The sequence below is a fragment of the Syngnathus floridae genome, chromosome 16 (assembly GCF_059516105.1).
Source record: "Syngnathus floridae isolate MCC-2025c chromosome 16, RoL_Sflo_1.0, whole genome shotgun sequence".
In the NCBI taxonomy this organism is placed as follows: Eukaryota; Metazoa; Chordata; class Actinopteri; order Syngnathiformes; family Syngnathidae; genus Syngnathus; species Syngnathus floridae.
Genome location: NC_142428.1, coordinates 2367722 through 2390868, shown reverse-complemented (window position 1 = coordinate 2390868; position 23147 = coordinate 2367722). Strand labels below are relative to the sequence as shown.

General features: G+C 47.2%; 3 protein-coding genes across 5 annotated transcripts; 2 read left to right on the top strand and 1 right to left on the bottom strand.

The window, feature by feature from the left end:
* The first annotated feature begins 89 nt into the window (after positions 1-89).
* Positions 90-2436, top strand: LOC148384923 (uncharacterized). Its single transcript, XM_088401404.1, has 4 exons — positions 90-370; positions 714-800; positions 1055-1231; positions 1530-2436. Exons 1-4 carry the CDS (start codon positions 283-285, stop codon positions 2012-2014), a joined length of 837 nt encoding a protein of 278 aa, XP_088257530.1. The 5' UTR covers positions 90-282; the 3' UTR covers positions 2015-2436.
* A 677-nt stretch (positions 2437-3113) lies between these two features.
* slc35g2a (solute carrier family 35 member G2a) lies at positions 3114-12306 on the bottom strand. Of its 3 annotated transcripts, none has more exons than XM_088399909.1 (3): positions 12184-12306; positions 5822-6061; positions 3114-4764 (listed from the first exon to the last, which is right to left on the bottom strand). In XM_088399909.1, the coding sequence occupies exon 3, from the start codon at positions 4735-4737 to the stop codon at positions 3388-3390; it is 1350 nt and encodes a 449-aa protein (XP_088256035.1). In that variant the 5' UTR covers positions 4738-4764; positions 5822-6061; positions 12184-12306; the 3' UTR covers positions 3114-3387. The 3 variants fall into 3 exon arrangements, with proteins under 3 accessions (XP_088256035.1, XP_088256033.1, XP_088256034.1); XM_088399907.1 differs by having other exon boundaries at positions 3114-4761; XM_088399908.1 differs by lacking the exon at positions 12184-12306 and having other exon boundaries at positions 3114-4761; positions 5822-6074.
* On the top strand, positions 7915-22933 carry stag1a (STAG1 cohesin complex component a). Its single transcript, XM_088399901.1, has 31 exons — positions 7915-8125; positions 15861-16050; positions 16128-16248; positions 16353-16508; positions 16601-16774; positions 16850-17054; positions 17138-17289; positions 17367-17440; positions 17512-17635; positions 17716-17814; positions 17884-17963; positions 18055-18162; positions 18247-18361; positions 18433-18550; positions 18619-18722; positions 18819-18911; positions 18971-19264; positions 19337-19407; positions 19480-19648; positions 19723-19815; positions 19878-20052; positions 20121-20260; positions 20343-20444; positions 20521-20669; positions 20752-20880; positions 20959-21161; positions 21238-21409; positions 21480-21596; positions 21668-21782; positions 21863-21943; positions 22088-22933. The coding sequence occupies exons 2-31, from the start codon at positions 16022-16024 to the stop codon at positions 22109-22111; spliced, it is 3786 nt and encodes a 1261-aa protein (XP_088256027.1). The 5' UTR covers positions 7915-8125; positions 15861-16021; the 3' UTR covers positions 22112-22933.
* Positions 22934-23147: the final 214 nt, after the last annotated feature.

Genomic DNA, 23147 nt, shown 5'->3' with positions numbered 1-23147 from the left:
TAAGTTTCACAACCATGAAAGAAATTTAGTCAAAAATACTCAATCACTGATATACTTATTTTTTTTTATTAAGGAGCACAGGCCACTTTTATAACATGCACTACATAAACATTTCCCAGTGGTGTGATATTTAATAGCGCTTTCCTAAGACTCAGCAAAAAAAAAAAAGTCAACTAAATCTGTCCCTTGCAAACGGTCGACTACATTTCCTGCTTTTTTTTGTTGTTTTTCTCCCCAAAGTCTTTCCATTAGCTTCCACAGGAAGTAAGCATAAAACATCTCATGATGAGTGAATTACAGAAGAATAAATTGTATGGATATGGACTTTTTTTGCGCTCCCTCGTCAGGATGGATGCAAAAATGTCACAAGGTACGTCCTCTTCGTCCTAACTGCTGGTGTTGATATGGCAGGAACATATTAGCTGTTAAAAAAAAAAGAAAAAAAGCTTATTACACAATGCTGCGGACTGGCGCTTTCGTCATTTCACTCCCATCGGGTTTCCCCTCACAATGAGACCTCCTCCAAGTTCATTTTGTTTATTATCTTGTTTTGTATGTCTATGAAATACCCATAAATATGTATATAATAATATAGAAATATGGTGTAAATGTGTGTGTGTCTATTTGAAAAAGCATCTTATGACGTGCGCTGAAACAAATCCAAACATTTTGCTGATGCGCTGTAATGTTGTCTTTTTCCTCTTCCCGTGCAGAACACCTCCACGGATCGCCGCCACGTCCGCTCAGGATGCTGACTCGTGTTTTTTCATTCCCGGGGACCGCCAACACCGTCACACGAGGTAAAATAAAATCAGATCTATATTTATGTCAATGTAACTCAAGGCCTCATCCTGCATTTTGCATCTGGGAATTGTGGAGAATGTCCTAAAGGAAGTGCAATTGTTCCAAAACATCTCATTTAAAATTGTCTGTTAATGACTGGAAAAGTGAAAGCGAGCTTTGCTGGAGGAGAAACGAAAAAGTCCCTCCCTCCTCCCTCCAAGTGAGATTATAAGGCGTCCTCAGCGGGCTCACAGCGAGCATTTTTTTCCAGGGCCTACAAGAAGCCAAGTGCTTCTTTTGCTACCTTTTGGACCCCCCAAAAAAATGTGCGTTCTAACATTATGGGGGGTGCTGTGCATGATTTTATGCGCGGGCGGGTCGCCGTACCTCAACCAGGTGGACTACGTTGACGTCTACGACAACGAGGTGTCCAGAGAGCAACATGGAGGTACCGTTACATCATTTTTTTTTTTTTTTTGGGCTTTGACTTTTACTATAAAAACAGCACACCTGCTTAGAATACATTAAATTTATTATAAATATATTTTTAATATACTATTTTTCATGAATTTATAGTATTTTATCTTTTTTGTAATTATATTTCTCTTTCAGTATTTTTTTAAATTATATTTTGTATTCGTGTATATATGTTGTGTACATGTATACAATATATGTATATATTTGTGTATATACTGTATTTGTACATGCATGTATAAATGATTCAACGAGTTAACGTTTCTTCTCAGAGGATTCCACGGAGTCGCAAACATCGTGCCAATCTGACAATCTCCTTCGATGGGACAAGCTTTTTATCGCCCTGGAGAACTCTCACATGAGGCAGAACATGTTGTTGGAGTCGTCGGAATCATGCTGCGGGGCCATGACGTCCCTCAGGGTGCAGATGGAGCATCTGGCCCGGACCGCGTCCCGCCAGTGCCCGTCTTGGCAGGCGGCCCTCAAGTTGCTTCGCCAGGATCTCCTGGAGCTCCGAGAAGAAGGCGAGGCGAGGGAGAGGCGCTTCAACGCCACCCTGCAGACGTTTAATCGCTCCAAGGCCTCGCCGTTGGGTGTCAAAGAGCAGGATGTGACGCAGGGAGTGACGTCACCCCCCGCTGACAGCGTGGAGAGGGCGCTGGTTGCCATAGCGACCGAGCTGCAGAAGCTCCAGCTGCAGCTCGGCCGAGTGATCCAACAGGCGGGCGCGCTGAGGAAAGACAGAGGAAACTCATGAGAGGCCTGCCCCAAATGGACTCCTGTCTTAGAGTGGCTATCAAAAGTCTACACACCCCTGTGCAAATGGTAGGTTTTTGTGATTGGGAACAAAATGAGACTAAGATGAATTATTTCGCAAATTCTGTGATGTAAAAAACTTTTGAAGACGGTAGATGTGCTAGTGTTACTTGCTTTCACTTTACCTCATGGAAAGATTAACGAGAGTTCAACAGGTCACGCTGATAGGAGAATGTTTTGAAATGATTTATCTTGGTCTCACCATAAAAACTGGCATTTAGCAGTGGGTGTGCAATCTTTTTAGATCCACAACATATTTGCACTTTTGGATTATGATTGAGGAATTTTACCCTCTTTGAACTTTTTGTCTGTCTTTGTCCGGATGCATTTGAAGTCATAAAAAAGTCATTAAAAGAAGACCAATAGCCTTGAGGAAATGTGTCCTTTTTGAGTTGCAGCCAATTTTGTGCTGAGAAATGTTATAATTTAATGTAATATAATAGTATATATATATATATATATATATATATATTATATATAATATAATAAAATATATACAATATAAATAATTTAGAAAAAGAAGAAAATAAGTATTAATAAAAATTATATATATATATATATATATATATTTGCTTTTCAAATGGTTCAATTTGCTCGCAATGTAACATAACACCATTCTTTTTATAAGTAGATGTTTGTCCCCGTGTTCTTTTTATCCTGGCAATTTCTACCTAATGAGATGCTTTGGTGAATGTCGGCTTTGCGTTGCCCTTTAGCCGCAGACGACGCGAGCGAGAGGTGCGCTGATAATGAACGCAGATACAAAAGCAGATGGCTAATGATGCGGGAACGGCCGGAAGAAGAACACAATGTGCACGGGAGTCAAACCAAACAGAATCTAACCAGGCTACATCCTGCATAGTTTCTGTCTGGAACCTCCAGCTCTTTTTATTTTTTTTCTCTTTGGCCATCACTCTTCTTTTACTTCATTCTGATCTGAACGTTTGGCACAGATCGTTGGCAGCGCAAAGGGAAGCTAATGAAAAAGCTCATCAATACGTATTTTGCTCCCCTTGATAGCAACTTAAAGAGTCAAACAGTTTGTTCACCAGCGAGATTTTATTGTCACATTAACAGAAGACAACACGTTGGCACTTTTTCTTTTATCCTTCCCCTCCCGCCTTCCCCAAAAAGTTAAAAATTCAAAAAAGACAGCACAGATGATCTCCACCCAGGTCAAGCAGTGAATACAAAGCAGGAATAATCAACACACAACCTCCCAAATCTAATTTTGTGCTTGGTGGAGGTAAGAAAAAAAGCTCCAGTGAGCTTTTACAAGTGACACGGTGGAGAGAGTGTGCTGGTCAAAGCGTCTTATTTAATGGGCGAGTCGAGAATCTCCTCGTATTCCTCCCGGTGACGTCGGCTGGCCCCGCGAGAGGGCAGCAGCTTCACGGTCACCAACCAGCCCACGCTCAAGATCACCATGGCGTTCCCGACCACTTCGGGGGCGCCGGGGGCCAGCTGGGCCATGACCAGATGGGCCACCGTGGCCAGGGGCGCCTCCAGACTCTGGCTGGCCGACACCAGCGCCGGGTGGATGCGGGCGAGGCCGTGCGTCACCCCGAGGAAGGCGGCGGTCGAGCAGACCACCAAGGCCGCCACCAGCCCCCAGCCGGGAGCGCTGGCCGGCCAGGACCAGCCCTCCTGTAGCAGGATCGCCGTGGCCGGGGCCAGCAGGCAGCCCGTCCAGCTCACTGTGAACAGAGCGGTGGCTACGCTGACCCTCTCCTTTAGGGAGCGGTACCCCACCAGCGCCAGGGCCATCCACAGCCCCGCCAACGCCGACAGGGACCACCCAAACGCGCCCCTCCAGAATACCACGGGGTCTGTCTGGGAATCGGAATTGCTCTCATCTGCAGCGGGAAGCAGCAGAACCCCCAAGCCGCACAGCCCGGCCGCCAGGGTGATGGCGTCCGCCAAGCCCAGACGCTCCTCCAGCAACAGGAAGGCCAGCGTGGCGGACAACACCGTGGTGGCCAGCCGCCAGGCGGGGGCCACGTCTTCTTGGGAGCTGAAGGTCAGCGAGGAGTAAGCGCAGCACAGGGACAGCGAGTAGGCCACGCCGTAACAAAGCAGACGGAGGCGGCAGCCCTCCGGTCCGAAAGGGTTCTCCCCCTTGTGCAGCGGCACCGCCACGGACAACAGCTGTACCACGGACCGAACCAGTAGAAGAAAGAGGGGGCCCAGGCCAAAGTGTTCTGATGCCACCCGTGTCAGAATGACCGTGCAGCCGTTAGCCAGCGCCGCCCCGAGGAGCCCCACCCAGGTGAGCCGAGACGCAGACACCGAGGCCTCCCCGAAACTGGCCAGTTGTTCCTCAACACCCTTTCCGGGACCTTTGGTTACTCTGGGTCCCGCTTCAGCGCCATCCCCGCTCTTTCCAGCCAGAGGGGCGGCGGCCTTGTCCTTGGTGCCGAACAGAGTGAGCGGCCACCTCTTGGCTTCCGTCAGTCGCTTCTTGTCTGACGTCTCCTCCAGGAAGGAACCGAAGTCCTCGAAGGACGGCGCGTCATCGTAGCCCTCGTCGCCGGGCTGGGGGAAGTGCGTGTGGATGCTGGGTTGAGGAGAATAAGGGCTCTGCGTGGCGTACTTGGCCGTGACCGTGTGGGGGTGGATCTTGACTCGCTTCTTACCGCTGCCCAGGAGGTGAGTGGACTCCATGGTGGAGGTTGGCGGAGGACAAACCTGCTGGACAAATGAACATTAAGATGGGTTCGCCCAACATTGTGAAGCGGCCACCTCTCAGAACGCCCTGTGATCCATCATCCTTCCATATTCAATACAGCGCTTGACATTTTAATATTTAATGGCACACGGGGTAATAATAGCCAAGGGGAGGGGGGGGGCGTCTCGGCCTCCAAAGTCTTCTGAAAGGGAGTTAAAGCTCCAGACGCCAAAGAGTCTGCGTATTTCATCAGCACTATCTCCAAGCTTTTTTTTTTTTAATTAGTTTTTTCATTTACTTCACCCTGACACAAATACAAGCGCTTATCTCGCCAGCAGGAAAGACATTATTTAGAGGCTATGTCTCCAGTTTTGGTCTCTTAAGTCAAGGAGAACCATTTGACTTCTTACGGCCAATTTGCAAAAAAAATAAAAACACTAATTGCAGTACCCTCCCCACATTATGCCAAGCCACGGCTGCTTTTTCCCTCTCCTTCTACAAAAGAACAAATTCAGATTGTTTTTTTATTGTTTGCATTCACTATTAAAATATAAATGTCATACAGCAATAACTGAAATTGGAGGAAAAAAGACTAAGTATAAAAAAATTCTAATATACTACAATCAATGAGATAGAATAAATTTTAAATAACATGCATTCCAAAAAACATGTTTTATGCATTACACTACCATTTAAATTTCTAATTTCACCTTTGCACTTTTTGTCCCCATTTTTTGCTTCCTAGCAGCGGACTAACAAAAAATAGAATGGTTACATTTAATAGTCTCCTCAGCAGCGGATCACAATGTTCTTTTTGCAATTGTGCTCCATCACCGCAATAGCCCATTTTGCACACCTTCACATCCATAATCACACAATGTGAAGACATCATTTTCCTACAGCATTGAAATATTTGTGTTTCCCCGAGCATTATGTAAATGTGCGTCTGTCTGAGTGTCTTGCTCATCGGGTGATCATGTGATTCTCAAGGTTAAACAGGACCCACTGGCAATCATGCATATTTACATAACCCCCTTTTAATTCATTTATTTATTTCTTATTAGTATAAAAGGCACTCACCTGCAAACAAGCCGCCGGTCATTCAGTCATTGAGCATCTTTCCATCCATTTGCTCCCCCCTCCTCCCCCCACTTTGCCTTCATGCGGCAGTCTAGAATCAAATGAAAAGGAGGACCACCCGGACCAGGATGAGACCGCAGACGAGCCACCTCAGGACCGGGAGGAGGAGGTGGAGGATGTGTGTTATATGGCGACTTGCTGCTGCTCGTCCAGCACTGTCTGATGCAGAAGATGCTCCGCCTTTCATAGAGAGGTAGAAAGGGTGGGGGGCAGGGGGGGGGCTAATTATAGTCTGAGCATGCGTCAACGGGAGCAATGCAAGCTATTTGTGATTTTAAGGAAGTGATTGATGAGAACAGCATGAAATATTACAAGCAAGTCATCATTTTATAAGAATATGGTCATAATATTAGAAAAAAATAACTCATGATCTTATATGAAGTCATGTCAAAACATTTTTTTCATGGGATCTTACCGACTCGGTGCTAATGATTTAATGTTTTCTGCTTGACCTTATCAGTCAGCGATCAAGCTGTCCCATCTTTCCTCCAGCGTGGACTGACAAACCACAGATGGCCAACAGACATCCCACACAGGAAGTGCTGAGATTTAAAGCAGCGCAGATGCTCAGAAAAGGTCGTCATCAAAGTCCAAATGCGGTGAGGAAAAAGTGAGAAAAAACTATTTTCATGAAACTAGTTTAAGCAAATTTGCGCCAAGTCGGGATTTTTCTTCCAAGCTTCAGTAACGACCTTGGCGGAGGTCTGAGCTCGGCTGACGACTTTGCCGTTCTACTTCAGCTATTAAACACAATGGCGATAATAAAAGGCCTCGCACTTCCACGCATTCACTTTAGGCACTAAAAGGAAGAAGATCCATCTGCCGTTGCCATGGTGACCACCCAGAGAGAGCGCGACAGTTGCGGCTATTTAGGGCACATTAGGAAAATAAAAAAAAAGGCCACTGATGACTCTGCGGCCTTGTTGTAAGACCATGAGGGTCCTTTAACGGCAGAACTTTTTGAGAGCCGTGATGGAGCCGAGCAGAAGCTCATATTGTACTTATTCGTCGGGTTTAAAAGGGCGGAACCGAGCCAGAGCAAACATTTCGACCAAGCAGATTATCGTCACCGCTCCTGAATGGAGAGGGAGGTCACGCTATAGCGGGCACTAGCCGAGTATGTTGAGTACACGGCTGGAGGCTTACAACAGACCTTTATCACAATCTTTTCAAAACATCCAAAGAAAGCACATTTGGGCTTATGTAGCTCCTCGGGCCTTTTTCTGTCCCCCGTGGAGATGAACAGAGATGATTATCTTTACTGTAATCGACTTTGGGAGTGACAAGCTGTAATTGCGGCCTCGAAAAAGATGATGCTTCTGTTGCCATGGTTACAGCCTTGCCAATGGGCACAATGTGTGTCTCCTAAGGTTGCACGTATGAGAGTAAAATAATGACTAAAAAATAATGCTGATTTTATTGACGAAAACAAACTAACAGACTTGCTAACTTACTAACACAACCAACAACAGGACTGACCGACAAAGACGTGAAACAAAAAGACCTGATGACATTAACAATGATCCGACCGGGAGTGAGGGGCAGACAGGACTTAAATACACGAAAGAGGAGCGCGACAGGTGACTGTAAATTATTAAGTGCTCACATATACTAGATCATATTTTGATTGATTTAATGAGCACACGCAGAGAAAAGATACCAAGTCATGTGTTAAAATTCAATGCGTGACACTATATATATTTAGTAATTTATGAAAAAATAATATAGAGCATCTGCTATCTATATAGTCAATAAAGTTGACTATTGTTCCAATATATAAGGATGACGTCACATGACGTTGGCAAAGCATAAGTAAGCCTTTCATTTTAAAATGAGTTAGAAGATAATTGAATTAGTCGCCCGTGAATGTTGTTTAGCATAATGACTAGCATAAAATATATTTTTTAAGGTTAAACGAAAATAGAGTGGCATAGACGGGGACCACCCGCGTGCGCGTCCTCGCCCCCTTGACGTGAAAGGCAAGGCGCGTGCCCGGCGCAGAGGATGTCGCGGAGTGTCCGCCAGGGGGCAGCCGCGTTCCGGCGTGAGGCTGCGCCGCTCCCCCTGCACCGCAGAGAGGAAAATACCACCAGATGGCGGTTTAGGATTGCTGCTCTTCTCTGCGAGGCAAGCCTCCGCTCGCACGGGCCAATTTCCCCAATATCAAATAAGAGCAAATAATAAAAAAGGGGATCGATTCGTCGCTGCGGGAGGTGACGCTCGAGCCGGGAATGGTCGTTAAAGGTGAGTACCCGGTGTTTTTGTCGTGCTTTTTGTGAGGCGGGAAAAGGGGGGTGGTGGGGGAGGAAGACGGCCCACAGATTCAAGATGGTGGACGCGCTGGAAAAAGGGAAGGCTTGCTGCTAAGGTTGTCGGTAGGGAGGGGGATGGGCGTTAGTGGCGGCTAACGGAGGCCATTGGTGCCGTTTCTCTCCTCGTCAGTTAGCCTAGCCCGCGAGCTAACTCGCATCCCATCCCAAAGCAAAAATGTCGCCGGCGGGTGGAACTCTCTCGAAGGTGGATCTCCTCCGCCTCCCCGCGACCATTGTCCACCTGTCGCTGGAGTTGTCAACAAATACAAGAAGCCACGCTGTGTGACGTCTTTTGTTTGTGTGTGTGTTGCGACTCTCGTTTTGCAGCCTAGCGTGTTATCAACTGGCTTCTCTTTTCCTTTTTTTTTTTTTTTGCATCCTTTGCTTGCTTGAGTGGATTTTCTTCCATGTGGTTCTTGACCTGCTCAGTGTGCAAAGTGCCCTGAGACAACTTATGAATTGGCGCCATGTAAATAAACTTGTCTGAAAATGTGACGTTTCTGTCCAAAGCGTGTGAAGACCATAAGCTTCTTCTCACTGTGTGTGTCACCTTCCAAATTTTATTTCTTCTCACTTTGGGATTGGTTGGGAAGTGTGAGCCAAATCTTGACAAGAAGGTCTCAATCCTGGTCAACTGGCCCAGAGCAATATTTGTGTTGACAGATGATGTACCTTGGAGGTTACGTAACTGCTTTGTTTACAGTCAGCATGTGCAAACATGTAAATTGAGCACTTTAAATCGTCGCTTGTTTGGCTTCGTCTGCCCGGCGATAAAGCCGTGCAGATAACGGATGGACTTTAAACGTCTAGAATCGATCTCAATATCGATTATTCCCTCGATTAACTACTCAAATTATTGCATTATGATGAAACTTTTTTTCCCCAGTTAGTGTTGTTTATTTGGGATTCAAACAATAACATTCAATGTTGTACAGTGTAGTGTCATGTGCAATGTTGTTTACTATTAAGCTTTTTGTGAAAGACGCCAGCCCAAAGAAGTTTCCCTGACATTAAAGAGAACCAGAATACTCTTGTAGTGCGTTCAACGTGTCACCGTTACTACTTCATCACTTTTGTCATTGTTCCTTTCTTGTTTCACTTCCCTGATTGTGAGAGCTTCGCTGTGGCGATGAATGATTGATAACGGTGAGGGGGGGAAGCTTTGCTACTTGTTAACAATACAAAAGTGTCCCCCGGTCGGTCATTCATCACGGCTTTGACACGGTGACTGGGCGCCGCTCCAAAATGAAAACTCCTCTCTGGATCTGAAATAATTGTTGCATCTGTTTTGGCTTTGTTTATGTCTCACCGTCAGCTTGCCGTGTCTTTTTTTTGGTCGTTTTCTTTGATTATGATGTCATTCTTGTTCTGTGGGCTTTAGGGAGGCGCGCCTGCTCCTCGCTCGTTTTTCATGTTCCATGTGTCTCAGCGGGTTTGGACTCAAAGCGGTTCCTCGCGAGAAGAACAATCATATGGAAGGATGTCCTAGTTTTCCACTTTGCGTTGATGCCGTACGCGGCCGCGCCACCGTGAGTCATTGTTGCTTGTTTGGCAGGCGGCTGCCTCGTTTGCCTCGGGATAATTTGAAACCAGGCCAGAGCGCGATGGCTCTCGATGTTTTTCAGTGACCGCCTCCGAGCGCCGTTCTATATTTGTGTTGGCCTTACTTGAATATTGATGCGCTCACCTGCGTCTGTCGAGTGCGAAAGAAGTGAAGAGCGATGCAATCGTCGGTGTGTTCGACGTTATGCCCATCATGAGTCACGCTGAAGTGCAATTAAATGAACTAATGCTGATATAATCTCCATTGTGATGCAATCAACAGGTCACGTCATAGTCGGAGAGTCATCAACCGTCGGCTATCGTCATTTATTGATTTCTATCTCGCTCGCTGTGCCCATTAGTTATCTAAGCACACTAGAATAAATCCCGCCGCAGCGCAGCTGTGTCAATTTCAACGTCATTTGTCGTTTGCGGTAGTGTCGGCGATTTTTGCATGAACGCGTTTCAAATCAGCTGACGTCTGTCAAAAGCTCGGCGCCTGATTGTGCTGTGACGCAAGACGCATCCGTGCCCGTCCGTCCTTGACGCTTGGCAAGGAGGTCCGGAACGGTGCTTGTGTTGTGTCTGACAGTCTGGGCCGAGATGAGAAAGGGCAAATTGTTCAGACAAATATTTCTACCCTCTTGGGTCTCTCCTAGAAATAATAATGCGAGAATTGGAGCTGTGATAGAGAACCAAAATTCCAAATTGTTGTCAAAAAATCACGTTTCAAACTGAAGCATGTATCCTAAAATGTATTCTATACTTGTTGCTAGCTGCTTGTCGTCATGGTAACCAAACGGCTTGAGTCATCTCAACCAGATCGGATGTAAAGCATGCTGTTGTCATTCTGTGCATTTCGTCAGAAAATAAACCGAGACTTTTATTACGACACTGGCAACCATTTTAAATTGCGCAGACTTTGCAGAAAGCCACCAAAATAAAACACGCTCTTCCAAACCTCTGTTAAGCTTTGTGGATATTTCCAGACTAAACCCCATATGGTGATCAACACGTAAAAAAAAAAACGGAATAGAAGGTCAAGCAAAGCTTTCACTCGAGACGCCAACGACCCCTGAGGGAATCGGCGCCCGCCAAGACAATCATTGCTCTTTTATCACACTACCAGCCTGCGCACACACACATATAAACGTTTCGCTCTCGAAAGACGGCTTGCAAGGAGCATTTTAACAAGATTAGGACCGTGTCACACAGGAGATCAGCCATTTGACACACACACAGGCTTGCAATCACGCGGCCATCTGCCGCCGCCACAAACTACTTACTGTACCCTCATTCTTTCGACTACACTCAGTCTGGAGGAGGAGGAGGGGTGAAGAAAGATGTAATGACAAGATCGCTACTGAAAAATGGAATCCCTGCTCCCGCCAAGCACACACACACACACTTTTGTGAGTGTGACTCAAAGATACAAACATCATTTTTTATTTCCTTGAATAAAACATTTCCTTGTTGCACCTCATGAGCGCTATCACACCGTTGGGGACGGACGGTGTTGCCAGGAGCGTGAAGTCACGTGATGGTTTTACGCGCGAGAAGCGCTCACGCTCGCATTTTGCCCTCTCGCTGATGGATTTTGCAGATTTGCAGCAGCTGCCGCTCGCTCGCTCGCTCTCCCGCAGTCACAAAGCAAATAAGTGCCAGAGAAGGTGATTCAGCAGCGAGCAAAAGCCGAGCCGGGCCGGGCCGCCGCCGCCTTTGCGTGATTGATGCTGCTGTTGTAGGAAAACACAAGCGGGCAACGCTGTCACGCTGACATTTTTAAAGCTCCCTGAAAAGATAGCAGCTGCGTGGATTTCAATTACATTTCGTGGTTTAGAGGCGAGCATTTATTTTACGATGCATAATTTTTCTGCAGTGGAAATTAAATAACTATAAATAAATAAAAATTAAATAATAGGTAAAATAAATAGATAAATAATATAATCAATTGTAGGAATAAAATAATTTAAAATAATAAAAATGCGATTTCAAGCATTCTGTAATTTCTCAATGAACCAGAGATTTTGCGTTGGCAAGGGACAGATTCTGACACACAAAACGGATATCTGGTTTTGGAGTTTCCGCCGTTCATGTTGTCAAATTGGGCATGAACAAATAATAAATCATTGAATTAAAAAGTTAATAGATCAAATCAATGACTGGTTCAACTGCAGCCAGAGCGTCAGCCTGCTCCGTTTCCACGTTCTCACTCGCCCGAAACACATTTCGCAAAATAGTCGGAGGTTCTTTGACAGCCAGCAACCATTGACCCGCTAGTGCCTGAGGCCAGCGAGCCAACCAGTACTCATGTACTCACCAAATCTATTTCAATCCATACATTCCGGCCCGCTTCCCCACGCAGTCTTGCTACGAAACAGCTGAGAACCATTTCGGGAAATTTACACCACAAAAATAACGCTAGTGACAGTCCAAGGGCAGAATTACCTCATTTGAGCTCTGCATTGGAGACGTTGCCACGGAAACCAGCCTCGGAATAAGACAAATGTGCTACCGGTGACTTCTTGTAACATTTCTCTCGACTCTTAATTTGTTTTGTATGAATAGAAGCCCGGCATGGTGGTGTAACGTGAGCTTCTTGCCATAATGTCTTAGCAAGCCCAAGGTGCACTTGAAAGGATTTTTCTGTTTGTGCCACTTCTAATATGAGTCATTGCCGGCTGGCTCCATCTTTTAAAGGACGACAAATCGCATCTTTTTCATTCAGTCTTGTCTCACTCCCCCTCCCCTTCTGTTTTTTTTTTTTAAATTCAGGAATACACTTGTTCTAGATGTTCCAAAGGATTGTCCAGCAGGGACGACATACAAGGTGTTCGGTGTAATCACCTCGCCGTCACCACTCATTAAACTCTTGGCTGTCTGCAACCGCTGCGACGACGGTTTATAAAAAAAGAAAAAAATCCTCCAGTGTGTCGTTGTTTGGATAAGACTTATTTTTTTTCGACACTTCTTCCGTTGCCTTCTGGCGCTAAGTCGTTAACAGCACACAAGTGTGACTGAGCCCGTAAAGCTCCTTTTATGGCATAACACATTTTTGCAAGCGCCAGTAATGATGAAGCACAGTTCTGCCAGGATTTTTTTTTTTTTATGGATACGTTATCCAATAAAAGGAAAATTCAAAGGAATTAAATGTGAATGGTAAAATAAAAGTCATGTTTGATAATCATTTGTTTAGCAAGGGGTAACAAATTGTTGTTTTTCCAAAAATGATGCTGACAAAAATGTAAAACAGTAAAAGATTTAAAAAAATATATATTTATTAATAGACAATGAAGTTGATCTCTTAAGGAAGGTGCCATAGCGATAGCTCGGCTTCATCACGTTGGCCCGGTGCCACTTCAAACAAGTTAACAAATTTGACACGCTGCCAAAAGCGTTTCACTAGCCAGAGGCTGAGCCGCGCTGTGTTTGTTTATTGAGTAGACATGATTGCCAACCTCTTACACGCTCGCTATTTTATTCTGCTCGTAATACTTTCTCCATATTATCTTTCAGGTGATGTCGCGCTAGTCGTTAAAGTGCCGGGCCGTGTCAAACCAAGCACGTTAAACAAGTTTTCCCTGCTGGCGTTACCGCTAACGAATATTTTGCAGTTTGAATATCCTACCGGATCAAATAATTAAAATAGTTTTGCTTTTTTAGAATTTTAGCGAATTTTGTTTTTACTAAAATGCAAACCTCATAGCACCAAACTATTTTCTTCTCTATAAATATTTGTGAGATTTTGGGCAAGTGACATCATAGCAAATTTGAGTTAACCCATCTTGTCAATTTCGAAATTTGCAACGGAAGTCAAGAAATCAATTTTTGAATGAAGCAGCCCTCGCTCCCTCCCTCCCTTTCTTTTTCTCAACTTGGTCCCTCCTGTCCCCACTTGGCACCCAATCAAACCAGCTCTCGGCGTCAGGCTTATGACCCTCGCCTAGTCGCCATGGCAATGAGGGCCTGCCTCCCGTAGAACACGGCGTGCATGTTAAGTGCTTTCTCGGAGGCTCGCTGCCTCGCTCGCTCTGTCTTGTGCGTGCGTGCGTGCATTCTCTCACATACGTCGTGGAGTATTTCAAGAGTCGATCAATTCAATGATTCATTATTCTTATTCTATTTTTAGCGCAACATCACTCCCCCTCATTTTGTAAATGTTTATTTTTTATGAAAATTAAAACATTGCATTCTTAAATCATTGTTGGCTTAACAAAATAATTGACAGATTAATCAATAATAATAATTTTAAAATTCGTTTGTGTTTCGGTCGTGCAATTGGTGACAAGACCAAATTTTATGACGAAAAAGCCGACGTTATAGTTTAGTGGCGCACAATCCTGCTATTATTGTCACATTTTAGTAGTGAGAAATGAAACTGAGGTGCAGCATGAATGCCGATGTCAACTTCGGTGCAGTCCTCACCAAAAAAAAAAAAAAATAAAGTCAGGAAAAAGTCTGGCCTCCTCACACACGTACACAGACACATTTCCTCTTCCTCAGTGTGGACGTCAGCACTGAAAAAAAACCTCCCACCAATTGATTCCCATAAAAGTGAGGCTAGCGTCCAAATAGTCTGCGAGGGCGACCGAGGCTGAGTGTGTGTGTGTTTGTGTGCGTGTTTGTGTGCTTCCATATTGAGATTGTGATGTTTGGTCGGCGGAGGGCGTCTGACTCATTTGGGTCACACTCGAGCACCATCGTCATCTTGAGAAGTCGGTTGAATGTTGATGAGTATTGTTAAGGATTATCTTAAATGAGAAGAAGCAAGCGTTAAAGTGCTTTATGAGAATTTTTATATGCCGACACGTTACCCCTTAATAGGCGTTGATTGTTTGGAGGCCTTTATTCGCAAATAGTAAACAGAAGCCCCCAAATTAATATTAATCGAAGTGACGGCCGAGCACCGATACCAAGTATCGGTACTACCGATACCACGTATCGGTACGGCCGATATTGGCCTTATTTCGATCTGATACCGGTCCCCCGATACCAAGGCGCCCTCTTGTGGCCAATCAAATAACAGAACGTTTTTTTCTTAGCGAGCTGGAAAAACTTCCTTAAATATAATGCAATATATGTAACTAGTCAATTGCGAATGAATAAATGTTTCTGCTATAGCCATGATTGTTCATTTACGGTTAGCATTTATACGTCTACCAAGGCTACCGATTTCCTCTTTTACAACTTTGCATTGACATTTCACGCCGTTCAAATTTGCATTGACATTTCACGCTGTTCAAATCCTCTTACACACCAAACAGAAACACACACAGTCTTGGCAGATGATGTATGCGAGTGTGTGTGTGTGTTCTCACTCCTTGGCTTGCTACGTTTCCATATCAACAGTGTGTGAGCGGCAGTATTTAAATACACACTCTCTTAGCCTGCCCCCTACTGTTGCCCAGACCTACTTTCAAACACACGTGCATACACTCAAACACACTCTAGTGCTAAAAAGTGCACGCCTGAAGTATTACAAGCAAACAAAACCTCACTTTAATTTAATTAGCTTTAATTAGCATTCTGGAATTTTCTGCAACATGTTTAGCTCAATGCTGGGCCTGTTGATGGAGTTTATGAAGAGACCGGGGGTGAAGGACTTTGTGGCTCATACTGCTCACGGTGGTTGTTTGGAGATACTGCACCTTTGTGCTTGTGCTCTCATTAGCATGAAAATAGGTACACAATTAATATGATCGTTAGTCTTCACAGCTTTGTGTTCACAACGGTAATTAAGGTGCAAATATTTACCAAAAATTCAAATGATTCCAGAAGTAATGTCTTGCAAGATGTAATTAGGGTGCTACTATTGACCAAAAATTCAAATGATTCCAGAAGTATGTCTTGCAAGATGGCTGCTTTTTCAACATTGAGTTAATCTTGATGTGTGAGGGCCAGCAAACCTTTATTGCCTTTAAAATATCTACTCATATATTGGAATCATTTTATTCTGTAGTTCCCAAAGTGGCCAGTTGGTGTCATCCTCTTGCTATTTTTATGCCTATACGTTATCAGGGAAAACAGCAAACTGTCCCGAGCTCCTAAAATGATCATTATTATTTACTAATTATCGTCATCTGTTATTTATTCATTTATTTATATTTTTATTTGCCTCTCTGCAGAAACAGGAGAGCGTTAAGAGCCAGAGCGCGGTCCGTCCTGGATTCTTTCCACCCCCTCCCGCCCCTCCGACTCTTCCCCCCCATCCGAGCCTCGTCGTGACTTTGGGACCCGAGAGACGCGTCATATTCGGACACCTCAGCGCCACCTCAAAGTCGCCAGGATGATAACGTCAGAGCTTTCTGTGCTCCAGTAAGTGACGCTCTCAAAAAAAAACCCACAAATACTGTACTTGGATACATTTTTATATTTTTTTTATGCATTTCTAGGGACTCATCCAATGAGTCAGGGGCCACGGATGCGGTGGGCCTCAGCATGGGCATGGCGGACATTGAAGACCCCGAGGTGAAGGGCAAGAAGAAGCGAGGGAGGCCTGGGAAGCAAGCGCAAGTGAGACCAAAAAAAAAATTGTATTTGAATGAATTTTAAGTGATCCTCACGCAGCGTGTTCCTCGGCGTACGATACAGCTAACCAAATGTTCCTCTCCGCGCAGACGGCCAATAAGAAGCCTCGCAAGATGCCGGTGGACAAGGGTGTGGGCGGGGCCAGGGGGCGGGGCAAAGCCAACGGCGTGGCCCAACACAACGGCGACAGCTCGGAACCCATCACTCTGTTCGAAGTGGTCAAGATGGGAAAGAGCGCCATGCAGGTGGGCCCGACCGGCACCAGCGTGACCAACGTCTTGAGACGTTCCACCGGCGGCTAAGAGGACATCTTTCCGTGTGTGTTTTCATTGCGCAGTCCGTGGTGGACGAGTGGATCGAGTCGTACAAGCAGGACCGAGACTTGGCCCTGCTGGATCTCATCAACTTTTTTATCCAGTGCTCCGGGTGCAAAGGCACGGTCAGGATCGAGATGTTCCGCAACATGCAGAACGCCGAGATCATTCGCAAGATGACCGAAGAGTTTGATGAGGTAAAAAAAAATAGTCTCGCTTCTTTTTTATTTTGATGAGCCCACCCACTAAAAGACGCCGTCTGCGCTCCGCAGGACAGCGGCGACTACCCGCTCACCATGCCGGGGCCCATGTGGAAGAAGTTCCGCTACAATTTCTGCGAGTTCATCTGCGTGCTGATCCGCCAGTGTCAGTACAGCATCATCTACGACGAGTACATGATGGACACCGTCATCTCGCTCCTCACCGGGCTCTCCGACTCCCAGGTCCGAGCCTTCAGACACACGTCCACGCTGGCCGGTAAGGAGACCAAGGCCCGCTCTGAAAAGCTAAAACCATTTCATTTCATTTTAATGAGTTGCCGTCATTTGTCTTGGCCGCAGCTATGAAGCTGATGACGGCGCTGGTGAACGTGGCGCTCAACCTCAGCATCCACCAGGACAACACGCAGCGGCAGTACGAGGCGGAGCGGAACAAGATCGCCGGCAAGCGGGCCAACGAGAAGCTGGAGCTGCTGCTGCAAAAGAGGAAGGAGGTCCGCCAAAACGGCAAACTTGCACTGCGTTCATTCTTTTTGCGGGAAACGTATCAAATGCTTTTATCTCCTCTCAGCTTCAAGAAAACCAGGACGAGATCGAGAACATGATGAACTCCATCTTCAAGGGCATATTCGTGCATCGCTACAGGTGAATTTGGACAAATTGAAATGAATTTGGACAAATTGAAATGAAAACCGCCGTCTCCTCTCGGCTCGCAGGGATGCGATTGCCGAGATCCGAGCCATCTGCATCGAGGAGATCGGCGTCTGGATGAAGATGTACAGCGACGCCTTCCTCAACGACAGCTACCTGAAGTACGTCGGCTGGACGCTACACGACCGGGTGAGTCGAGCGGGGAGAACCCGGGGGCTCAGTCCTCTCACGTATTTTGCTGACTTTGCACTCTTTGTGTCCCCTCCCAGCAAGGCGAGGTGCGTCTCAAGTGCCTGAAAGCTCTGCAGAACCTGTACACCAACCGGGAACTGTTCCCCAAGCTCGAGCTCTTCACCAACCGCTTCAAGGTAATGCCGCAAATCAGTAGTGTGGAAAAAGCCTTTTTTGATCACGCCCCTCCCCTTTTATTCTTTTAGGACCGTATTGTGTCCATGACGCTGGACAAGGAGTACGACGTGGCCGTAGAGGCCATCCGACTGGTCACTCTCATCCTGCAGTGAGTACCTTGAAGGACAGACAACGTACTGGACGGGCAGAAGCAATTCAAAATCCGTTTTCCAACTTTGATTGTGCTTTTGTGGTCACAGGGGCAGTGAGGACGCACTGTCCAACGAGGACTGCGAGAACGTCTACCACCTGGTCTACTCAGCCCACAGGCCTGTGGCCGTAGCCGCCGGCGAGTTCCTGCACCGCAAGTGAGCCCACACTGACCTCACGCCATCTCGACGTAATTTTACGGTTCGCCATCTTGAATCAGTGCTTTTCCCCGTCGCTGCCAGGCTCTTCAGTCGGCACGACCCGCAGGCAGAAGAGGCGCTGGCCAAGCGCAGAGGCCGCAGTAGCCCCAACGGGAACCTCATACGCATGCTGGTGCTCTTCTTCCTGGAGAGTGAGGTAAATTTGGAGGTGCTTCGAACCCGCTGTTCCAAATCACATGACCATTGTTATTGTTTGTGTGTGCGTAGCTTCACGAGCACGCGGCCTACCTGGTGGACTCCTTGTGGGAAAGCTCCCAGGAGCTCCTGAAAGACTGGGAGTGTATGACCGAGCTGCTGCTGGAGGAGCCCGTGCAGGGCGAGGATTGTAAGACACGCTATTTCGTCTTTGGATAGTCGTTCGCTTTCATGCCGACTGTCAACGTCCGTTCCCAGTGCTGTCGGACAGACAAGAGAGCGCGCTGATCGAGCTGACGGTGTGCACCATCCGGCAGGCGGCCGAGGCCCACCCGCCCGTGGGCAGAGGCACCGGCAAACGGGTGAGTCGCAAATTCATCCAAATTATCCATCCTTACGATTTGTTCCACACACACAGCATGTTGGTCATCTCCGTGTTTTCTGTTTTGTTTCCGCAGGTGCTAACAGCCAAGGAGAGGAAGACGCAAATAGACGACAAGAACAAACTGACGGAGCACTTCATCATGGCACTGCCCATGCTGCTGTCCAAGGTGAGCGAAGCCGCTCGCCGCCGCCGCCATCCGATCGACCCTCCTCGTTCTCCCCGCAGTACCAAGCCGACTCGGAGAAAGTGGCCAACCTGCTGCAGATCCCGCAGTTTTTCGACCTGGACGTGTACAGCGCCGGGCGCATGGAGAAGCACTTGGACGGGTTGCTCAAGCAGATCCGGCTGGTGGTGGAGAAGCACATCGAGACGGACGTGCTGGAGGCGTGCAGTAAGACCTACAGCATCCTCTGCTCCGAGGACTACACCATCATGAACCGCGTGGACATCGCCCGCTCGCAGCTCATCGACGAGATGACGGATCGCTTCGCGCACTCCGTGGAGGACCTGCTGCAGGAGGTGACGCGGCGTTGCTCACCAAAACCGCCAAAGCCACGTAAACTCTAAACGTTGTTTTTTTTTTAATCGCAGGCCGAGGAGGCCGATGATGACGACATCTACAACGTTTTATCCACCCTCAAGAGACTCACGGCCTTCCACAAGTAAGACTCGATGGACTCTGACGGCTCTTGTGACCGTTTTCTCACCTTGATGTCTTCCGCCGCCCACCTCAGCGCTCACGACCTGACGCGCTGGGACCTTTTTGGCAACTGCTACCGTCTGCTGAAGGCCGGCATCGAGCTGGGCTCCATGCCGGAGCAGATCGCCGTGCAGGCGCTGCAGTGCTCACACTACTCCATCCTCTGGCAGCTGGTCAAGATCACCGAAGGGGCTCCCAGCAAGGTAGCGACGCAAACGCTCACTCCAAGAGATGAGATGGACTTTTCCCAAAATTCTACTCTTGTGTGTTCGTGTAGGATGACTTGCTGGCCCTCAGGAGAGTCGTCAAGTCGTTCCTCGCCGTGTGCCAGCAGTGCCTGTCCAACGTCAACACGCCCGTCAAAGAGCAGGTACTGTTTCAGAAAGCCGCTTCCCAGGTTTCCCATCTCCTCACCCCGTTGGTTCTGCTCAGGCCTTCATGCTCCTCTGCGACCTGCTGATGATCTTCAGCCACCAGCTCACGACGGGAGGCCGCGAGGGCCTTCAGCCGCTGGTCTTCAACCCCGACGGCACGTTGCAGAACGAGCTGCTCAACTTCGTCCTGGACCACGTCTTCATTGACCAGGACGACGAGAGCCAGAGCATGGGTGAGGAGGAGCTTTGAAAGAGGTGTGGAGGAGCGAATCGCACAATATTGACTTTGATGGCCTCTCAGAGGGCGACGAGGAGGACGAAGCCAACAAGATCGAGGCCCTGCACAAGAGGAGGAACCTGCTGGCAGCTTTCTGCAAACTCATCATCTACGACATCGTCGACATGCCGGCGGCTGCTGACATCTTCAAGCACTACATGAAGGTTTTTTATTTGACTTTTTATAATTTTTTTTCTTTTTCAAATGATCACTTATGTGTGCGTCTTTCTTACTGTCGTTCTTCAGTATTACAACGACTACGGCGACATCATCAAGGAGACCCTGAGTAAAACCAGACAAACTGACAAGATCCTCTGTGCCAAGACGCTCATCCTCAGTCTGCAGCAGGTCACAGATTCACCACAAGGCGCAAATTGACTTCACACCGACGCACGTCGTTGACTTTTGTCGTATTCGCTTGTAGCTCTTCAACGAGCTGTTGCAGGACCAGGGCCCCAACCTGGACCGCACGTCGTCACACGTGAGCGGTATCAAGGAGCTGGCCCGCCGCTTCGCCCTCACCTTCGGCCTGGATCAGATCAAAACCAGGGAGGCCGTGGCCACGCTGCACAAGTGAGTTGTTAACACAATTTTAATTCATTTTGGTTCTTGTACTCATTTCCTTTTCTGACTCTTCTATTCTTCCTCTTGTCAGAGATGGAATCGAGTTTGCCTTCAAGTACCAGAATCCTCGAGGACCCGACTTTCCTCCCATCAACTTGGCCTTCCTGGAGGTCTTGAGCGAATTCTCCTCCAAGCTGATCCGCCAAGATAAAAAAACAGTGTAAGTGATTTTCCAACTTTTGAAAGTAAGTTTGTGAGGTACGTACGCACTGTAGCTAAACGCAGCGCATCCCACCAGCCACTCGTACCTGGAGAAGTTCATGTCGGAGTCCATGCCGGAGCGGCGGGAGGACGTGTGGCTGCCGCTGATCTCGTACAGGAACAGCTTGCTGACGGGCGGCGACGAGGACCACATGTCGGTCACGTCGGGCTCCAGCAGCAAGACGGGCTCCGTGCGCAGCAAGAAGGGTCGGCCGCCGCTCCACAAGAAACGTGTCGAAGGTGAGCCCGGGCAGGATGCTCTTGGAAATGTCGTTTTTATTTCTTTCACTAGCAACACTCGCTCTCGGCATTGCAGAAGAGAGCAGCAGCGTGGAAGGCTCGTGGCTGATGCGCAACGACACCTTGCAGACGCCCGGCGCGCTGCCAACCCCTCAACTCACCTCCACCGTCCTTCGAGAGAACAGGCCCGCCGAGCACATGCCCGACCCCGACTCGGAACCCGGGTCGGAGAACGACTTTGTGCATAAGTGAGCGCGGACGCCGGCCTAAGAATCCTCTCTGCACCTTTTGCCAGTCTTTGACGAGTCGCGCCTTCAGCCCTCAGATGCAGATGTCGTGGCTCGGCCAGCAGAAGATGGAAGAGGTGAGCAGGAAGGACCGCATGGCCGTCAACTACATCAAGTCACGGAGCAATCAGGGCGTCCGGCAGACCGTGTAAGTTGGACCACCAAAGAAAAGAGAATGTGTCGTGGTTGCGTGGGCGTAACGCATGCGCTCGGCTTCAGGCGCGGCCTGATGGAGGATGACGCCGAGCCCATCTTCGAGGACGTGATGATGTCATCGCGAGGTCAACTGGAGGATATGAACGAGGAGTTTGAAGACACCATGGTCATCGACCTGGTTAGTGACGACGCCTCACCGTGCTTTTTGTAGTCTTGATGAAAGGTTGAGTTTTATTTTATTTTTTTCAACCCCGCCAGCCGCCATCGAGGAACAGACGCGAGCGAGCAGAACTAAGACCGGACTTCTTTGACTCGGCAGCCATGATTGAGGATGAGTCGGTAAGCAATAAAAGACTTTTTTTTTTCTGCTTGACTTCCTCTTTAAAAAAAAAAAATCTATTTGTGCATCTAAAATTGAGGGGTTTCTTCTCCCCATCCAAATATTTCTTTGCATGAACGTTTTGTGAATTTATGTTTCTGCAGGGGTTCAGCATGCCCATGTTCTGATGGCCGCAATGGTTACAAAAGGAAGTGAGAGAGAGAAAAAAAAGCGCCTTCTGATCAGGAAGTCAAACGACAGCGGTGGTGTGGTAGATCCACGTGAGCTGTCAATCACACTCCTTTCCCAAGAAGGTATTGTACAAGTTCTTCACCTCTGGACACCTGGTCCTCTTTTGCGTTGGACAGTTTGAAAAAGTGTTGGCCGGGTGTTCCGTTCTGTACAGCCCCGTGCCCCTCCCGTCCCCCTCTCCTTCCCTTGTGTTGCACTTTGGTCCACCCACATCAGTTCAAACAAAGAGTGGACATCAAGTCTACATGGTCTATATCTGTGGTCTTATCACCCCCCTCGACTCCCCCCCCCCCCACCCTGTTGCGCTCTTGGAGTTACTCTGCACACAAATAAGTTTTTTTTAAAGTAAAAACAAAAACGAGAAAAATACATTTCTAATTCTGTAGCTTTAGTACAAAAAGTTTTAAAACCAAGTGTTTGTACAGCGTTTTCTTCTCGAATGTGTATTCTCGTTTGTTGCCAAATGGTGGCCTACATACAAACATTCTCTTCTGGATCTTATCCCGATCCCTTCATTTTTTTTTCTTGGGTCCTCTCCCTTCCCTCACTGCTTCAGTATTTGCTGTCGCTCCCTCGCCGCCGCAGACAGTGTTTGATTCGTGTCGGTGCATCACAAATGTTGTTTGAATGTGTCTTCGAGTTTTGCTTGTGTAAATATCACAACGGTCCGCGGAGCCCTAACGTGCTCTCTAAAGACTCTTTTTGTTTTTTTTCTGTCGACCTTCAATTGTTTTTACGAAAATAAAACGTGTACTCAATTTACGGAGTTGTGATCTTTCCCCCAAAAAAATTACCTTAAGTGGCATTTTAGCAGTAAAAATCTCAGCCCAAAATAGATTGACTTATATTTAAATTTTAACCTTCATTTTAACATAGAAATGAGGTCAACGTTGAATTTTTTAAAGTTTACAGTAAACACTCTTCAACAATTTAATTTTTTTTTTTTATTAAAAAAGCATTAAGTCGTGTCAT

What these genes read in the sequence shown, in the direction of transcription:
- LOC148384923 (XM_088401404.1), top strand. Translation starts at nt 283, where the DNA reads ATGATGAGTGAATTACAGAAGAATAAATTGTATGGATATGGACTTTTT. An exon ending in GGATGCAAAAATGTCACAAG is followed by an intron (nt 371 to 713) that starts GTACGTCCTCTT and finishes CTTCCCGTGCAG; the next exon opens with AACACCTCCACGGATCGCCG. An exon ending in GTCCAGAGAGCAACATGGAG is followed by an intron (nt 1,232 to 1,529) that starts GTACCGTTACAT and finishes GTTTCTTCTCAG; the next exon opens with AGGATTCCACGGAGTCGCAA.
- slc35g2a (XM_088399909.1), bottom strand. Translation starts at nt 4,737, where the DNA reads ATGGAGTCCACTCACCTCCTGGGCAGCGGTAAGAAGCGAGTCAAGATC.
- stag1a (XM_088399901.1), top strand. Translation starts at nt 16,022, where the DNA reads ATGATAACGTCAGAGCTTTCTGTGCTCCA. An exon ending in TCTTCACCAACCGCTTCAAG is followed by an intron (nt 17,815 to 17,883) that starts GTAATGCCGCAA and finishes TTATTCTTTTAG; the next exon opens with GACCGTATTGTGTCCATGAC. An exon ending in CCACAAGAAACGTGTCGAAG is followed by an intron (nt 21,162 to 21,237) that starts GTGAGCCCGGGC and finishes TCGGCATTGCAG; the next exon opens with AAGAGAGCAGCAGCGTGGAA.